Source organism: Bacillus rossius, chromosome 16 (assembly GCF_032445375.1).
Source record: "Bacillus rossius redtenbacheri isolate Brsri chromosome 16, Brsri_v3, whole genome shotgun sequence".
Lineage (NCBI taxonomy): Eukaryota > Metazoa > Arthropoda > Insecta > Phasmatodea > Bacillidae > Bacillus > Bacillus rossius.
Window position 1 is genome coordinate 15,659,340 of NC_086343.1, and position 15,910 is coordinate 15,675,249.

General features: G+C 36.2%; 1 protein-coding gene across 1 annotated transcript in view; it reads left to right on the top strand.

Annotated features, from left to right (window-relative positions):
• The window catches only part of LOC134540362 (voltage-dependent calcium channel subunit alpha-2/delta-4), a 67,395-nt gene that overhangs the window by 12,251 nt on the left and 39,234 nt on the right, over nucleotides 1-15,910 (top strand). Inside the window, exons 6-14 of the mRNA XM_063383043.1 lie at nucleotides 1,725-1,981; nucleotides 4,884-4,994; nucleotides 7,418-7,643; nucleotides 8,754-8,890; nucleotides 9,640-9,771; nucleotides 12,952-13,059; nucleotides 14,173-14,253; nucleotides 14,347-14,421; nucleotides 15,474-15,584. Coding sequence (XP_063239113.1) covers nucleotides 1,725-1,981; nucleotides 4,884-4,994; nucleotides 7,418-7,643; nucleotides 8,754-8,890; nucleotides 9,640-9,771; nucleotides 12,952-13,059; nucleotides 14,173-14,253; nucleotides 14,347-14,421; nucleotides 15,474-15,584 — 1,238 coding nt within the window. The remainder of the gene's footprint in view (nucleotides 1-1,724; nucleotides 1,982-4,883; nucleotides 4,995-7,417; nucleotides 7,644-8,753; nucleotides 8,891-9,639; nucleotides 9,772-12,951; nucleotides 13,060-14,172; nucleotides 14,254-14,346; nucleotides 14,422-15,473; nucleotides 15,585-15,910) is intronic.

Sequence of the window (15,910 nt, forward strand, 5' to 3'; positions counted from 1 at the left end):
CCGAGGTGGGGCCAAATTATGAATTTTTTAGTAAGTGGGAAATGTACCAGAAGTTGCAGCGAGCTGTTATGTTTTCTTGGGGTGATCCCATTTTCTCCACCACTGCTTTCTATCTCTACCTCCATTTCTATTGACCTCGTTGTTGGCAAGACATCACACGGTAAAAAATTAATTTGTTTTTAAAGTGGTTGTATACCTACTGTACGCGGTTTTGCATAGGTGAAGTGTTGGAGTTGTGTTTGGGAAGACCAAGTTCAAATTAGGTACATCCATCTAAATTTTTCTGTGGTTTTCCATACGCAAGTGAAGGATCATTCCTTAGGACAGGCCATGGCCGAGTTCCTTCTCTGATTTTTCTAACTTGTGTTATACGTGCCTGTCTCCAATAAACTCGACGAGACATTAAGATTAAATAAATTATGTGGCGAGTGTTGACAGCCTTCTAGTGTAAAGGTGACTCTGCCAATGTTAGCGAACTTCCAACAGTCAGAGTTGTGATGTTTTTTTTGGAAACCTTGCATTGGTGACAGTGGCAGTTCTGTTGGAGGGATGATGAAGGCAATTCTTCCTCTGTCCCTCCATAATCTCATAATTTTAAAAAAATTTACTTTTGTATGTGCATTAGAAGTTATACTTACTGGGTGTGATGAAAAACTAACTTTAATTTTGCATATCGATAATTAACTTAAATAAAATATTAAAAGGACTGGAGTGATATTATAAATACAGTTGTCAAGTATAAATTTTATCAAATAAAAAATTAAAATAAATACTCAGTATTCAATATTAACATGAGTATAAAAATAATTACTTAATTTAGGAAAATAAGTGAGGTAAATTTTAATTTATAATGAAAATAAATTAATATGTTGAAAATTTATTCTAATTTATTAATTGTAATCATTTATTAAATAATGTTGTAATTTATAATGCAAATAAATTATACATATGGGAACATAACCTCCCTTATATAAATGCACTTGAAAATACACTTGAATGAGTTTATAAACACGATATCTATCACTAATATTCACAATAAATAAATGTTTTTAATGATATGGACCAGCATTTCATTTCAGTCTCTAAAGTATAAGAAAAGCACAGATATAATATTTATTTGTATGTAGCCTTATTTTCATCCTGTGAAAAATTTTGTTGCGTGGTGCGCATGAGTTGTAAAAAAATTCACTCTCATAAATTTTTTTCTTAGCGCCCCTAAAGAAGTATAACTTCAAAAAATTGTTTTTCGAGACATCAGAAATGTGTTGTTTAACTTAAAGGGGCTACCAATTTTAACTGTGATATATTTCTGGCAGGGGCGTAGCCAGGAAGGGGGGGGGGGGGGGTTAGGGGTTCAAACACCCCTCCCCCCCCTTTAGCACCAATTCTTTAATTAATTTCTTATTCATCACTCAAACAAATTTTCATATTAAAATTAATAAAAAATTTTTACCATTACAATATTTAAATTTAAGAACCAAAAACTGCTAAAATAGCACTAGTTTACACCTTAAAATCCTAATTTTTCCCGGGGGGGAGGACCCCCGGACCCCCCGCTTTAATACGGGAAGGGGGGAGGGGGGGTTGGCATGCTTCTTAACCACCCCCCCATACACAAATCCTAGCTACGCCACTGATTTCCGGTGATCAGCTTCCGCCCGTTTCCCCCTCCTCGAATCGCCCCTATGCCCGGAGAGTGACCGGAGCCCGGGGGTTCCCTCCAGCGTTCCACTGGAAGCAGGAGGTGGACGTGTTCGACTGCCGCACGAGGTTCTGGTTCATCGAGGCGGCCACCTGCACCAAGGACATGGTCGTGCTGCTGGACAACACGGGCTCCATGCGGGGCATCCGGCAGACCATCGCCCGGCTCACGGTGCACAGCATCCTCGACACGCTCGGCAACAACGACTTCGTCAACGTCTTCTACTTCAACAGCACGCTGTACGACACCGTGCCGTGCTTCAAGAAGACTCTCGTGCAGGCAGGTCATCTCTCTAGTGTTTCAACTTTGAACCAATGTCATTAGTGACGTCAGGGGCGCAACAACATGGGGGGGGGGGGGGGCAAGGGTATTTTGCCCCCCCTCTGAAACCTTGAAGTGGGGGAAAATGGGGGCAAAGAAAGTGCTGTGTAATCAATTTTTAGATAATAAAACTGCTTAAATAGCACAATTTTCCACCTTGAAATATAAATTTTTCCCGGGGGAGGACCCCCGGACCCCCCGCTGCAATAGGGAGGAACGATGATTCTTTATAAAAAGGTATATTGCCCCCCCTTTGGAAATTTAGTTGTTGCGCCCCTGATTGAAGTGACGTCTAATAAATCGATGAATGCCGGCTGCACGCACGAAAAAGGATGACTCACTGTCCCGTTATGCTCATCGTACACTTGCGCCGCATCTATCTCTCTTCCACTCGATTGGAACAACCATCGATTTGACTTTTTCGAGGCACATTAAACTTGAAAAACTCCCATTCGTTCCCTACTTTTCCTATCATCGTCCTATCCTTAACAGAATAACACAGATTGGAAGAAGTTATTTGGCAAACATGTATAAACGTTATAGTTAAAATAATCTGTTCGTTAAAGTAATAAACATATTTGAATAAAAGTAAATTTATCAATTAAATTGTAGATTTCATTTCACTCCTTCTTAGTACATATCCATACAAAAAAGTGATAATTCAATAAAAAATGATTCAATTTTATTCATAAAAGTATGCAGTCATTTCATCAATGTTATGTTATGACCTTGTCACGTTAAACAATAGTCCGTAAACCGAGTTTACAGACAACTCATTTTATTTGAGAACCAAAGTTCTACCTAAGTGCATGGCCCAGGAAAATTAATTGATATTGATGATTGTGCATCACTAATTGAATCACTTTTAAAATACAAATGCTCGCAGATTAATTTATATTGTTCGGGATGTTTCTGTTTTTGAATCAACTTAATACGTATTATTTTATAGTGATAATGAAGCATGCCAGCATCACACTATTTTGGTGTAATAAGTATTAAATAACAGAATTTATAGAAATAAAAAAATATTAAATATTCTGTTTTAAAAACAAAATTGGACTAAAATTATAACTATAATCTTGGCCCTATTAAAAGCATTTTGTGGGAACTTAAAAAAAAAATACAGTGAGACATTGAGCTTCATAGTGTGCAACCTACAAAAAATGTTACGTACATTCTTGAATATACTCTGGTCATTATATGTGAGACTGTCAACAGGTGCTGCTAAGAACATCCAGACTTTAATAGCTGAATATATGTTTACTTGGTTCGCTAGTCTGATTGCTATGTGACTCTATTATAGTTGTTTACTATGTCACAAAATTCAGCTGTCAAAGTTATGAATGCTCCTTACAGCATCTGTAAATTTTCTTCACCTTATCTTGAACAGAGTTACCTAACTGGCCTTTGTATGGGTTAACTGTGCTGCTGTAAACGTTCTAAGTGTGCGTTGCAAGAATCAACGTCTTGCAATGCTCAGGTGTAGTCTCTCTCTTTTAAATTTTTTTTTCTTCGAGGAAATTCATCTGTGAGGTGTTTCAGTTAAAATTGGCTGATACATATTATTTGTAATAATTGGTATCTGTACCGATAGCAGTGCAACCGTGTAGAATACAATTTACATTAATTCATCCAGGTGATTATAACAAGAAGTAAAATAAACTACCCATTTTGAGCTTAAAATCAATCCTTTGAAATGTTAAGCTCAAAAAAAAATTGTAATTGGAAACTAAATTTTACTAGAACAAATTCTTGTGTATCTTTAGATTTAGGTATTTTTTTTGATTTTACAAAAAAAAAAAAAAAAACTGCTTTTACACATTTAACTTGCAGTGTTGATAATCACTATAAATAATCTATTGTATTTAATGAATCTAAACACTTGATAGTTTCATCAGTATTTTGGTAATGGTGCATTCTTAGTGCTCGTTTATGAGAATTTTTCACTCAGTGTTCAGACCTCAGCAGTGGAAAATATCATTACAGGTCGTATGTCTAAAAGCTGCATTTTTCATTAAAGTATAAAAACTAACCAAAAGAAATAAAAATATGTAGAAAGTTTTACTTTTTATTTATTGGATTAGCTGATGGCAGAGATTGTGCAAACTGGTGGAAATATCAAAATGCTGCATGTAGAAACATTTTCATCTTCTTCATCATCAAGTGCTTCAACTATGTAGAAACATGTAGCAACAGTAAAAGCAAAAAAGGCACTTTTGACATATGATCTTGAAACTTTGTGTGATATCTGACATCTGGGCTTGTGCAGTGCAGCCATCATTCAAAGGCATTGCCCATGTTGTAAGAAAGTTTACTCAGCAGAGTAGCTGAATCAGATATTTGTATTTTTTATTTGCTTTGCTTTGTGTTGTATGTCTTACACAACTTGTAAGCCATATAATTATTTTATAAACGCATGTATTTGACACAGTAAATTTTATCTTACTTTTCCTGCAGACAAGTTTACATGAAACAAAGAGACTGTTACGATGGCCAGAAATGCCTTAAGAACGCCCATCGATGGTCAGATGCATGCGCATCATTTCTGGATATCGTAACAACACATAAATTTAGTCTACAAAATGTTCTCTATAGATCTATAGTTTTCCAAGGTTTTTACTTAACTATTTATCTGAACCTACGATCGTTACTGAAACATCAAGTATCTTGTAACTTGCATGATGATACTTATGGGGATTCGTGGCAGGTTCATTTTTATTTTGTTATCTGTATTTTTGTTTGACGTGTGGTGTGTCAGGTCCTGCAAACTCATATATGAATTGTATTTATGTTGTGTTTTTTTTCTGGCTTAAAGTAATGACCTTTTTTATACCTAAGTTTTAATTTTTTTTATTTGCAGGCAACTCTAGAAAATAAAAATATGTTCAAAAATCAAATACAAGACCTGAAGACTTTCGGATCAGCAAATTTTAGCCAAGTATTTGTTGAAGCTTTTGAAATATTAGAGCAGGTATGAGCAGGATTATTTTTATTTCGTGTATGTTTAACTCATTTTGAAGGTGAAAAAAATATGATTTTGTTGTTTACAAACCTCTTAAATTGTATCTGTGTGTTTTTATTAGCTGCAGGGAAAAAAAAAATGAAACTGATGAGTACAGCAATTAGAATTTTTAATGCAACTTATATAAAACTTAATACTTACATTCTAAGTGTTTGTAAACTAAATATTCATATTATGTGCATTGAAAGTGATGGGCACTTAAGTAGGGATGTTAGAAAACCTGTGTTTTTGAGGTGCGGTATCACCTCTAAGCGCAAGGCTGTGAACTGGTGCGCAGTCTTCTCGTGCTTAAGGCAACTATGAAATTATATGGCGGAGAAATGAAGATAAAGGTGTAAGGCAAGGCCCTTGGGTGCTTTCGAGAATCTGTACCGAGGTGTTGTATGCCTAAAAATTATTCTAAAAACATGCATATTAGTAATTTTCACTGTACTAAAAGTACAGTTTAAAAACAAAAATTCGGATACAGAAGTAGTACTCATCCAACCTCAGCATATTCTTAAATACCTACTTTTCATGAACAGACGTCACTTAGATGTCTGGGGCAGTTATCAAATGTTCTGGCTTTTCCTGATGCACTGCACACTGATTGTGCGCCCAGATAGGCGGAACCCTTAAGGGGCCTGCCTGCCGGAAGAGGTGGTTCCTCGGTGACGGTTGTGGGTTTGATCCCAACACTCCGGCAGGACTCATTTTTATGAGTCGGTTCCCAGACTGTTCTGATCCCACTGTAATACTCTGAAGGTCCTGTTTCCCTAAGCCTCTGTACAAACGTGTAATCTTGAAACATGCATTAACGAAAATAAATTTGGTTTTCAATGTTAAAGTATGAAATAGAGCATAATGGGTTGGGTTCATGTTTTAAACATTTAAACTAGTAATTTGTCTAATCCCGATTTTCTCGAATCGCAAATTTGAATCCAAGAGAGAACCTCGAATATACCCTCGAATCCGAATTTAGGTGCAAAAGGTAAAAAAAAAAAAAAAAAAAATTAATATACAATAAATAAAAAACATATGGAGTTGTAAACATTCTACCCTTTAAATATTTGTTTCACAAATGAATTTTTGCAGAATCAATAGATATTCTAATTTTATTTATATACTTAAAAGTACAATATTTTGTGGGAAAGGTATGAATAAAAAATATTGGCCTAGTAAACTTAAGAGGTTATCAGTGTTGAATGTTTTAGTTTACTTTATTTCCTTCAAATCTTTTTCATCAAATATAGCATTCTTCGTATACAGGATTTGATGGTATTTGAAGATTTGATTGGTCCATCTCTAATTTAAACTTTATGATAACTTCTTGAAACACATATACAGTAAGATTTCATGATTTTGTTTTCTTCTTTAGCCGAGTTCTTCCATTTGCCATGCACAGAATTGTTTTTGTTTGACTTCGATGTTGCGAACAATTACCAAATTATGGTAAATATTAGGATGCCTGAGTACATATACAGTATGCAGAGGTTCAGAAAAAAAAACCACGCAATTTGAAAACTTCTCAATATATGCAAGTAGCATCTGTTTACGAAAAGCATTTAAGAATTACTCTGAGGGTGAGTGGGTAGTTCTGTTTTCCATATTTCATTTTTAAACTGTATTTTTATAAAATGTGATAATGGCTAAAATGTATGTTTTCAGAATAATTTTTAGGCATGAAACATCTGGTGCAGATTCTTGAAAGTACTCAAGGAACTTGTATTGCATCTTTATCTTCATTTCTCTGCCATCTAATGCTATGGCCACCACTGTTAACCTATGCACGACGAGAAGACTGCGCGCCAGTCCAGAGGCGACACCGCGCTAGAAGCACCAGCGAGCGTCCCGCCTCACTAACACAGATACACATGTTAAACCCTGTCCTGGCAAATTGCTAGGTCTTCAGCTAGGCAGGTCCGTTAATGGAAACATTCAGCCTCGTGATTCCAGTCAGTGGCGTAGCCAGGATTTGTGTGTGGGGGAGTGTTAAGAAGCATGCCCCCCCCCCCCCCCCGTATTAAAGCGGGGGGTCCTGGGGGGCCCTCCCCGGGAAAATTTGGTTTTTAAGGTGTGAAATAGTGCTATTTTAGCAGTTTTCGGTTCTTAAGTTTAAATATTGTAATGGTGAAAATTTTATTAATTTTAATTATGAAATTTGTTCGAGTGATGGATAAGAAATTAATTAAAGATTTGGTGCTAAGGGGAGGGGGGGGGGTGTTTGAACCCCTAACCCCCCCCCCCCCCCCTGGCTACGCCCCTGATTCCAGTTACAATCTCATATGAAGCTTTGTTAAAAAAACTGTAAGACATTCCGTTGCCGACGCACACTGGTCGGTTTCGCGGAGCGGTCACTGCAGTCTTGCCCTGGTGTTTGTGCGCCCCTGCAGTACCGCCAGGAGAGGGGATGCGGCGACGACGACGAGGGGGGAGCCCGCTGCAACCAGGCCATCATGCTGATCACGGACGGCATCCCCGGCAACCTCACGGACGTCTTCGAGCGGTACAACCGCAAGAACAACAACACCCACATCCCGGTCCGCATCTTCAGCTTCCTGGTCGGCCGCGAGGTCACCAAGGTCCGGGAGATCCAGTGGCTGGCCTGCCTGAACAGAGGTAGGTGATCCTTGCAGCGGGGGACATTCAAATCAAAATAATTTCTGGGCACACAACACTATTTGTATTATAACCAAGATTTTTTACTGGTATATGTAAATTTTGCACTTTGCGACGGCGAGTTTTCAACATCTGTTGCACAGTGGCAGATGTTCCATCTTGTACTAATCTTAGTAACACTGCGCATGCGCCACTATAGGGTGTACAAGAGCACAGGTTAACACAATAAGCACACACTGTACCATGAACAAGTTCATTAAAAATTTCACAGTGTATTAAAAAGAAACAAATTTCATCATTATCCAATCTTTATAAATAGAAGTTTTCATCTTTACATCAAAAATTAAAAAAACTTGTAATCGAAAAATATTTTCAAATTTAATGTGTACTTTTTGTCACTATTAATATGAATAAAAAAAAAATCAATATGTAATGAAAAGCCCAAATTTTGAATGATGTTTCTCTGCAGGCATGTGGCCATGTCTGTATGGTATCAAACAGTAGACTTGTTTTTTGTTTTCTTCACTTTGATACACATTCCAAAAAAAAAAATTATTCAAACTGAGACTATTTTGGTTAAATAAGTATTAAGAAACATATTGATGTCATATTTGTTAAATACGTAATACACTATTTTTATGAATAAACACAATTTGTAAAAATGAAAACAAAAAACAATGAAATATTTTGTTTTAAAAACAAAAATTGACCTAGAAAATAAAAACCAATAAAATCTTGTCACTACTAATGAGCAATTGTTTTTTTTTTTTTTTTCGTGGAAAGAACATTCACTTACTCATAACTAGAGACCCGAAAAATTCGCGGATTGAATGACCTCTAGGATAACCTCCATTATCCTCTGCATTTCTCAAGCAAACAACGCGTGTTCATTGGGTGCTAACTTGCGAGGCGTCTCCGCCGTGTAGCTTGTGATTCGTGGCTTCTTCGGTCCGATAGTCTGTCATTTGCCCCAGAGAGAGATCCAGTTAAACTGCGAGCCAACAGCAGAACCATGCAGAATTGTTCACATGTTTGAATTTCAGCCTATGACGGAATGAATCCGCAAGTTTTTCCGGTCTCTAACTCGTGACGTTGCGATGTGTGCGGCAGGATACTACGTCCACATCCATCACATGACCGAGGTCCGCGAGCAAGTGCTCAAGTACATCGATGTCATCGCTCGCCCTCTGGTGCTGCAAGGCGTAGTCCACCCGGTCGTGTGGACGCACGCGTATGCGGACACTTCAGTAAGTCATCCACTCACTCGCGCTTTCGCGATCGTTCAAGTTAATAATGTCGGCTCCAAAAGTATTTTTTCATGTACTTATTCAATTGCTTTTCGCACTTGCTTCGGTGAACATTTGATGGATGGTGTGCTTTAGTTGAAAACACTTGAAATATTTTTTTTTCTCTTTGTCTGGCCCAGAATTTAATTTGGTAAAAATTGGTAAATCGTGGAATAAATTTATATACATATATATACTATTTTTTTTTTTGCAGTTAAACAAAATATTATCATTTAACAATGTGATTAGGTAACATTTTACGCAGATTTTTAGTTCTTTTTGAAGTTTCTTTTTAATTTACCATGCAAATTCCTCAGTTAATTAGCAGTCTGACCTAAAAATTTAGCTCAGGTGTTTTTAATCTTAACATTTCCATCCGCTCATTCAGTAAAATATATATATATATATTTTTTTTGGTTGATTCACATTACTGTAGAACTTAGTTTTAAAGCTGTTGTACCGTCTGTTCACATTTCAATGTTTTGGTTTTTGTGTGGTTTTGGTTCAGTTTAATTTTTCAGTTTTATTCCTTTTTTTGTGTGTCTAGTATTTTTTGTTTTGTTTTGTATTATTTTTTTCTTGGTTATTAGAAGTTTACAAACAGAGTAGGTATACATTTGCTTCTCCAATAAAATTAATTTTAACATAGCAAAGAAACAAATGGGGTGGTACCCTTCATTTGGTTCAGCCCTGAAGTTGATGCTTTGCAGGATCCTAAAATAGCTGCTTGGTTACGAGATGTCATGGACAGCCCTGAAAAAATTGAGCAGTTGCTGCTCCACGAACGTAATAAAGGGCTGTATTTCAGCCAACAGAAGGAAGACAGCTTGTATATTAAAGAGGTATTTGAGTGTGTGTTTTTCCCCTGCAAGCTACCTCACAGGTAGACAGCCCCTTTTCCCGCACATGGTTTTTGATGTATTTCTGATGTCATGCTCGATGTCCACTTTTAACGTGTTTCAGTAAGACCTATTTTTATTTGTGAACTCACTCTGGAAAACCAAAGTCCTGCATTTCCTGCACTGTAGAAAAATTTCACCCCCTTTTAGCCCCATGCAAAACAGTCTCCAAAATGGTTGTTCTGCATTCTGAGACTTTGTCTTAAGTAATCAAAGTGAATGGTTTGCGGGTGTGAGTCTAGTGATGTTTTATACGAAAACAGCCTGTAAGAGTTGCGTATTCATTTTAGCTTATTTTTGAACAGTCTTCCTGCAACCAACTGCTTGTGTTGTACATAGCATAGACCTTCCACCTGAATAATAAAATTAATTTTAGTTTTGTAATTTTATGACCCTATAATAAAGAGTGTTTTTCGAACTGAGTTAGTGGGCTCATTTAAGTATATAAATTTTTATGTGGAAAACCAGGTTAATGATTATTTCTGTTACCTCAGTTGAATGATTTAAAAACTTACGATATCTTTTGATTTTCATTGCATGTGAATATGTTTTGAAACAAAAGTGGTTCCTCTGTTGACATGGTAAAGAATTTAGTATGCTTGTGTGGCAAAGCCAGGGTCAGTGGTTTGATTCCAAAACTGGGATGACTCACATGGTGCGGAGCCCATTCTGAGTTGCGAGACCCTGTTGTAATTCTTTCTGCGCTTACGGAGACCGCTTTGGTGAGCACACTAGCTGGCCACACTGGCATGCACATCATATGCCTCTTTGCCCTAGACACCTAACTGGTGTGTAGTCTTCTCTTTGGTAATGCACCTCTATGGGACTTCAAGCGGTGACTGTAATTTTATCCTGGAATATTAAAGACAAAGGCTTACTTTACTTCCATACACCTTTTCCAATACTAGGTTAGTATTTTTCGTACTCAAAAAGTACGCGAAAACACCCATTTTTAGCCTTTTTCACTGTTCTAAAAAGACATGCTAAAGACAAAACCATGGAATTAAACTTGCATATACAAGTGCATGGGCACAAATCTGTAGGATTCTCAAAGGGGGGGACCCACGTGGCCAAAGAATTTTGCATGTGGGTTTTAACCAACACAAGTCATCGCTGGTGGATGGGTGCTTGTATGTTGTATGTTGTATTTTGGCCTATGTGCATGTAATATGCGGAAAACATTTAAAATATACCGAAAGTTTTCCATGAAGCATAGTTTTGACGTTTATGTTTATCAAACCCGTTTCACAGTTACAATTTTGCAAGTACAAATGGGCACTCTCAGTGAGGGGCTTCTTAATTCCAGTAGAGGCCCGGGGCCCCCCCACCCCTCACCCCCCTCGATCAACGCCCATTGACAATTGCAATGGCTTTTAAAATGCTATTCCTATTCGTAGTTACACACTGTTATCAAATAAATGTTAAATGCTTTGTAAATGACGCGTGAACCTCCGGAGCTCTTGCACGCAGTTTGGTGGCGTAGTCAGGCGGCCACCTTAATTGTAGGAAGTAAAATGATACCGTTAGGATTTCTAACAAGAAACAATGTATTCAACGTTAGAAAGATAACTTATTGTCACCCATGCATATAATTTGTAAAATTTAGTTAATGCACAAGCAGTTATATAAATGTGTATCGACTTTCTATGGCAAAATGTACCTATTTTAAAAAAAAAAAATGGTATCATTACAATAAAGGAGGAGATAAGACAGTTTATTTGCGATAAAGGAGAAGCTGAGATAGGCAACTGTTAACCACACATATAGTAATTAGATAGTGTGTTTTGTGTTGTACTTCCTTTTGTGATTGTTTTTGGTGTTGTTGATTTTGGTTGCGTACATTCTTATGTATATAATCCTTCCCCACGTGTTTGTGTGTGTTACATTCTATTCAGAAGTGTTATGATTTTTTTTTGTAGTTTTAATGTGTTTTCTTGTTCATTGTTATAAAGTCACCATTTTTAATAATGTTGTACAGCTCAATGACATCAAGTGATTGCAGACGTACGTGATTTCTGCTATTTCAAAAGTAAGGGATTTTAAGTACTACTAAACAAGTTGCACTGCAAATTTCTTGCCTTGAATGGCCCCACTGTTAATAAGATGTGAAGCCCCAATTCATTTGATTATTGCACTGTTTTACAGTAAATCCCTGTTTTTAAGTACGTAATATATATTTCAGGTCATAAAATTTTTTATTCATACCATCAGTATCACCGCCATGCACATACACTGTGTCACCACCCCCAATCCTTACAACATTCTCCTCACACCTCTTTCCTCCAACACAAACAGGTCATGTATGATGAGAATCAATAAGCCTCATAGAACTAGACATTGTAACATAGTAAAAATATATAGTTACATAGAAATTTTTTTATTTATATGACATTTATCATCACTCATAGCATTAGACATTGTTATTGTTACATTAGTTAAAATACATAGTTTTCATTGAACAACATTAGATTTGTACATCATTTATCATGAAATACTCATAGGTTTAGACATTGTTATGTATGTATGTAGTTAAAATTAGTGGTATGTCAAATCCCATTTTTCTCGAATCCGATTCTTGAATTTGAACCCCAGAGAATACCTCGACTGTACCTCTCGATTCTAGGTGTCAAGGGTCAAAAATAAAATAATGCCCAATTAATGAACATATTAACTTTGGTGTTGAAAACTTTAAATGGTTGTTTCACTAATTAAGTTTCCATAATAAATATATAGTGTAATAATTAATATTATTACATGTTAATTGTACAATATCTAGGGGAATGGTAACAGGAAATGTATGAAGGAAACAAATTGACCCAGTAAACTTCAGATGTAATCAGTGTTGAATTTTTTTAATTTACACTATTTCCTCTGATATTTTTCTTTGAATCTTTTTATTGAATATTTAATCCTTCAAATATGAAAGATTTGATGATATTTGAGAATTCGGAGGATCTTAATGGAAATAATTTTAAAGCATAGTGTTGAAACCAGCTTAAAATGACAAGTAAAAATTCAGTTTAAAAAAAAAAATAGATGTTGAAAACAAGTGAATTTTCGTATAAATTAACTGTGTAGCCTATGTGTTGTGTAATGTTTTAAAATAAGAAAAAATATTTCCAGGGAGAGGGTGGAGATGATGAAGAAGCAGAACCTCAGCTGCAAGCGTATCGGCTCATGACGTCCGTCGCCATCCCTGCGTTCGATACAAAGGCTAACAGGAACACACAGGTTCTCTTGCCAGATTAAGATTATCTTGTGATGTGTGTGTTCAGTGTTGTTCATGCAGCATTTTTACCTGTCTTGAGCTCGGTCGTGCACACCGGAAATTGGTTATTTAATTTTCTTGTCATCTCTTAATTAAGGAATGTTCGTGCTGTTTTACCCTGATAGCTCTCTTGCATTCATTGGTTCAAACATTTTTGCACCCAGATGTTTACCGAATGTAATTTTCGACCAGTGAAAAGTAGTGCCAAGTGATCATGATAATCTACCGTTGCGTAAATTTTCAATGCTATTTGAAAATATTAAGTAAATATCTGTTGAGAAAATTTGAGGTAGAATGCAAAAAATGCAAGAGAGCTATTGCAATGAATTGACAGGAAAAGCCCTGATGTAATTTTAACGAAAATGAAATGAAATAACCAACATGGCCTTGAGCTCCAATTTTTTGTCTGTCTTGCCTGGTTGAGGAAAAGAACTCATATTTTACATGTTTGTTTTTTGGTATTTGACCTACTCAAGATCTCACCCTGAAAAACTTTCAGCGACACATACATCTTCGACATGTCATAAAAAAATAATTAAATTTAGCAATGTTAGGTTAGATGTTCTGGGTATCAAGTTTACTTTTAAACAAATTTATGTCATTTTGATTTCTTGGATTTCCTTCATTTCATTCAGGCCTGTGTTAGACCCCACAGCTTGTTCTCTTAAATTATTTGTTTTTATTAATACATTAAGTCACCAGCTTTGTTTGAGAATTTTTGACAGTTCTAAAGGTCCAATCTCACATGCCATGTTTGTTATCTTGAGTCATTGACTGTTGGTGCAAAGTACATACATAAACTATCATCATCAAACTTTACATGTTTAAGAATGTGAAAAACTTTCGAGTTTGATTTAATTTTTTTTAAAATTACACTTTGCTTCATTATTCAAGTTAGTTACACAGTCTATCTGCTTGTATTTAGATGCTGTGCCGTGTATTAAATCACATTTCAGATTTACTTCAGTTTTACCATAATTCGCGGTAAAATCTTGTCCGTGGTAACAAGATGTGCATGTTAATATATGTAGTTGATTTATGGACCAGTCTAATGGATTATGTATTGTGCATTACAGAATCGCACTGCAAAGCTCTTGGGTGTCGCTGGAACTGATGTTTCTCTCGACGACATTGAAAGGCGAGCGTCCTCGTTCAAGGTAAATTATTTCCGCACTTCACTGTCGTCAGATTTGAAAGAAACTGTGTGCTGCACCAGTTATCCTAATAAAGCTGCACTGATGAAATTTCAGATTGGTGTCAATGGATATCCATTCATTGTTACCAACAATGGCTACATCCTTATACACCCAGATCTGAGACCAGTGGTGAGTTTTTTTTTCCCCCTTCCTATTCTATGAGCGTTGAGCAGTCATGTTACCACTAAGGTTTTGTGTGGTAGAATGCAGCATTGCTTATGTCGCACAACTTTGATGTTGGTCACTTGTGCGCAAGCTGAAAATCGGCTTACCCCACCTTTGCTCTAAGAAAACAAAAACAAATCTTTGTGCTGCTGCCATTTCTACAGAAGTAAGTTATAGGTATTTTCATAGTTATTTTTCTACAAATCACCCATTCAATAAAAGAATATTTGTTGAATTGAAATAAAATATTTTATTTGCTATACATATATCATTCTGCACTTGGCATTGTAAGAGTTAAAACTCACAATTTGTGTGCGTTAAGGGGAAGAGAAAGGATATAGGAACCAAAATATGCAGTCTTGGATTCAACAGATTTTAGGCCATAAAATTTTCTGTCGTTTAATTTTCAAAATTGTGTTTCATTAAAGCATAGTGTATAATTTAATAGTATTACTGAAGTCAATGATGACTTACAGCTAGAAATAATTTTTTTTTCTGTTAAATAATTGGTTTTTCAAAATTTAATTTATTTCTCGCGAACGACTACAATACTGCAGGTAGACACTATGTAATGGTCTTTGAAAATCTCTTAATGTGTTATACCTGCCTTTACGAAGGCTAACCTTCAATATTAAAACCATACAAAATTGTTATCGCATAAAAACTGTTGAAACCAATTTGGTGTCTCTCATTTCCCATCCCTCCATGCTAAACAATAGTGACTGAATATGGTTCTAAAGAGTGGCTGTCTTGCATTATTTTATGCTTCAAAATAGTTATCTCGAGTGAGCCCATCAAAGTGATCCTGGTACATGTTCCTATGGGCCTGTAGGTTTTCTTGGGGTACTCCAGTCTCCCTCACCCATGCATTCCATTAATGCTCCATTCTCTTCTCATCTCGTCACCTCTCACCCACCTCTAATGACCTAATGTTGAGATGTTGGCCATAATTCATTCGTGGATGCTGACGGACGTAATTTTGGTTTGCGAGCGGTTTTTCACCTTTCTTTGTGCAGTTCCGAGGCGTACTGAAGGATAACTACAACAGTGTCGACTTCAGTGAGGTGGAGATCACGGAGGAAGATGTGTGGGCGAGAGAAAGCAACACCTCTTCAGCTCTCTTTAAGGTCAGTTCATCAGTCGGTTGCATTGTCTATATGTGTATTTAATGGTAATTTACTCTCTCTTTATAATGCACAATATCTGCTACAAGTGCAAATATACTAGGTTTCTGTGTGCTCTGTTGCCGGATAAACCCAAAGAGCACAAATGTTTTAGACACAATGAGAATTTTCTTAAATGCACTAAAAAAAATTTATTTTGTGAATTAAAATTTTAAATGAGAAATTTGGAAACACAATTTCTTGTTTTATTTCATCAAGAGCATCATGTGATAACATTCAGCTCCTACTTCTTAGAAAACGTAACTGAAAGATGCCATCTCGGATTTAAA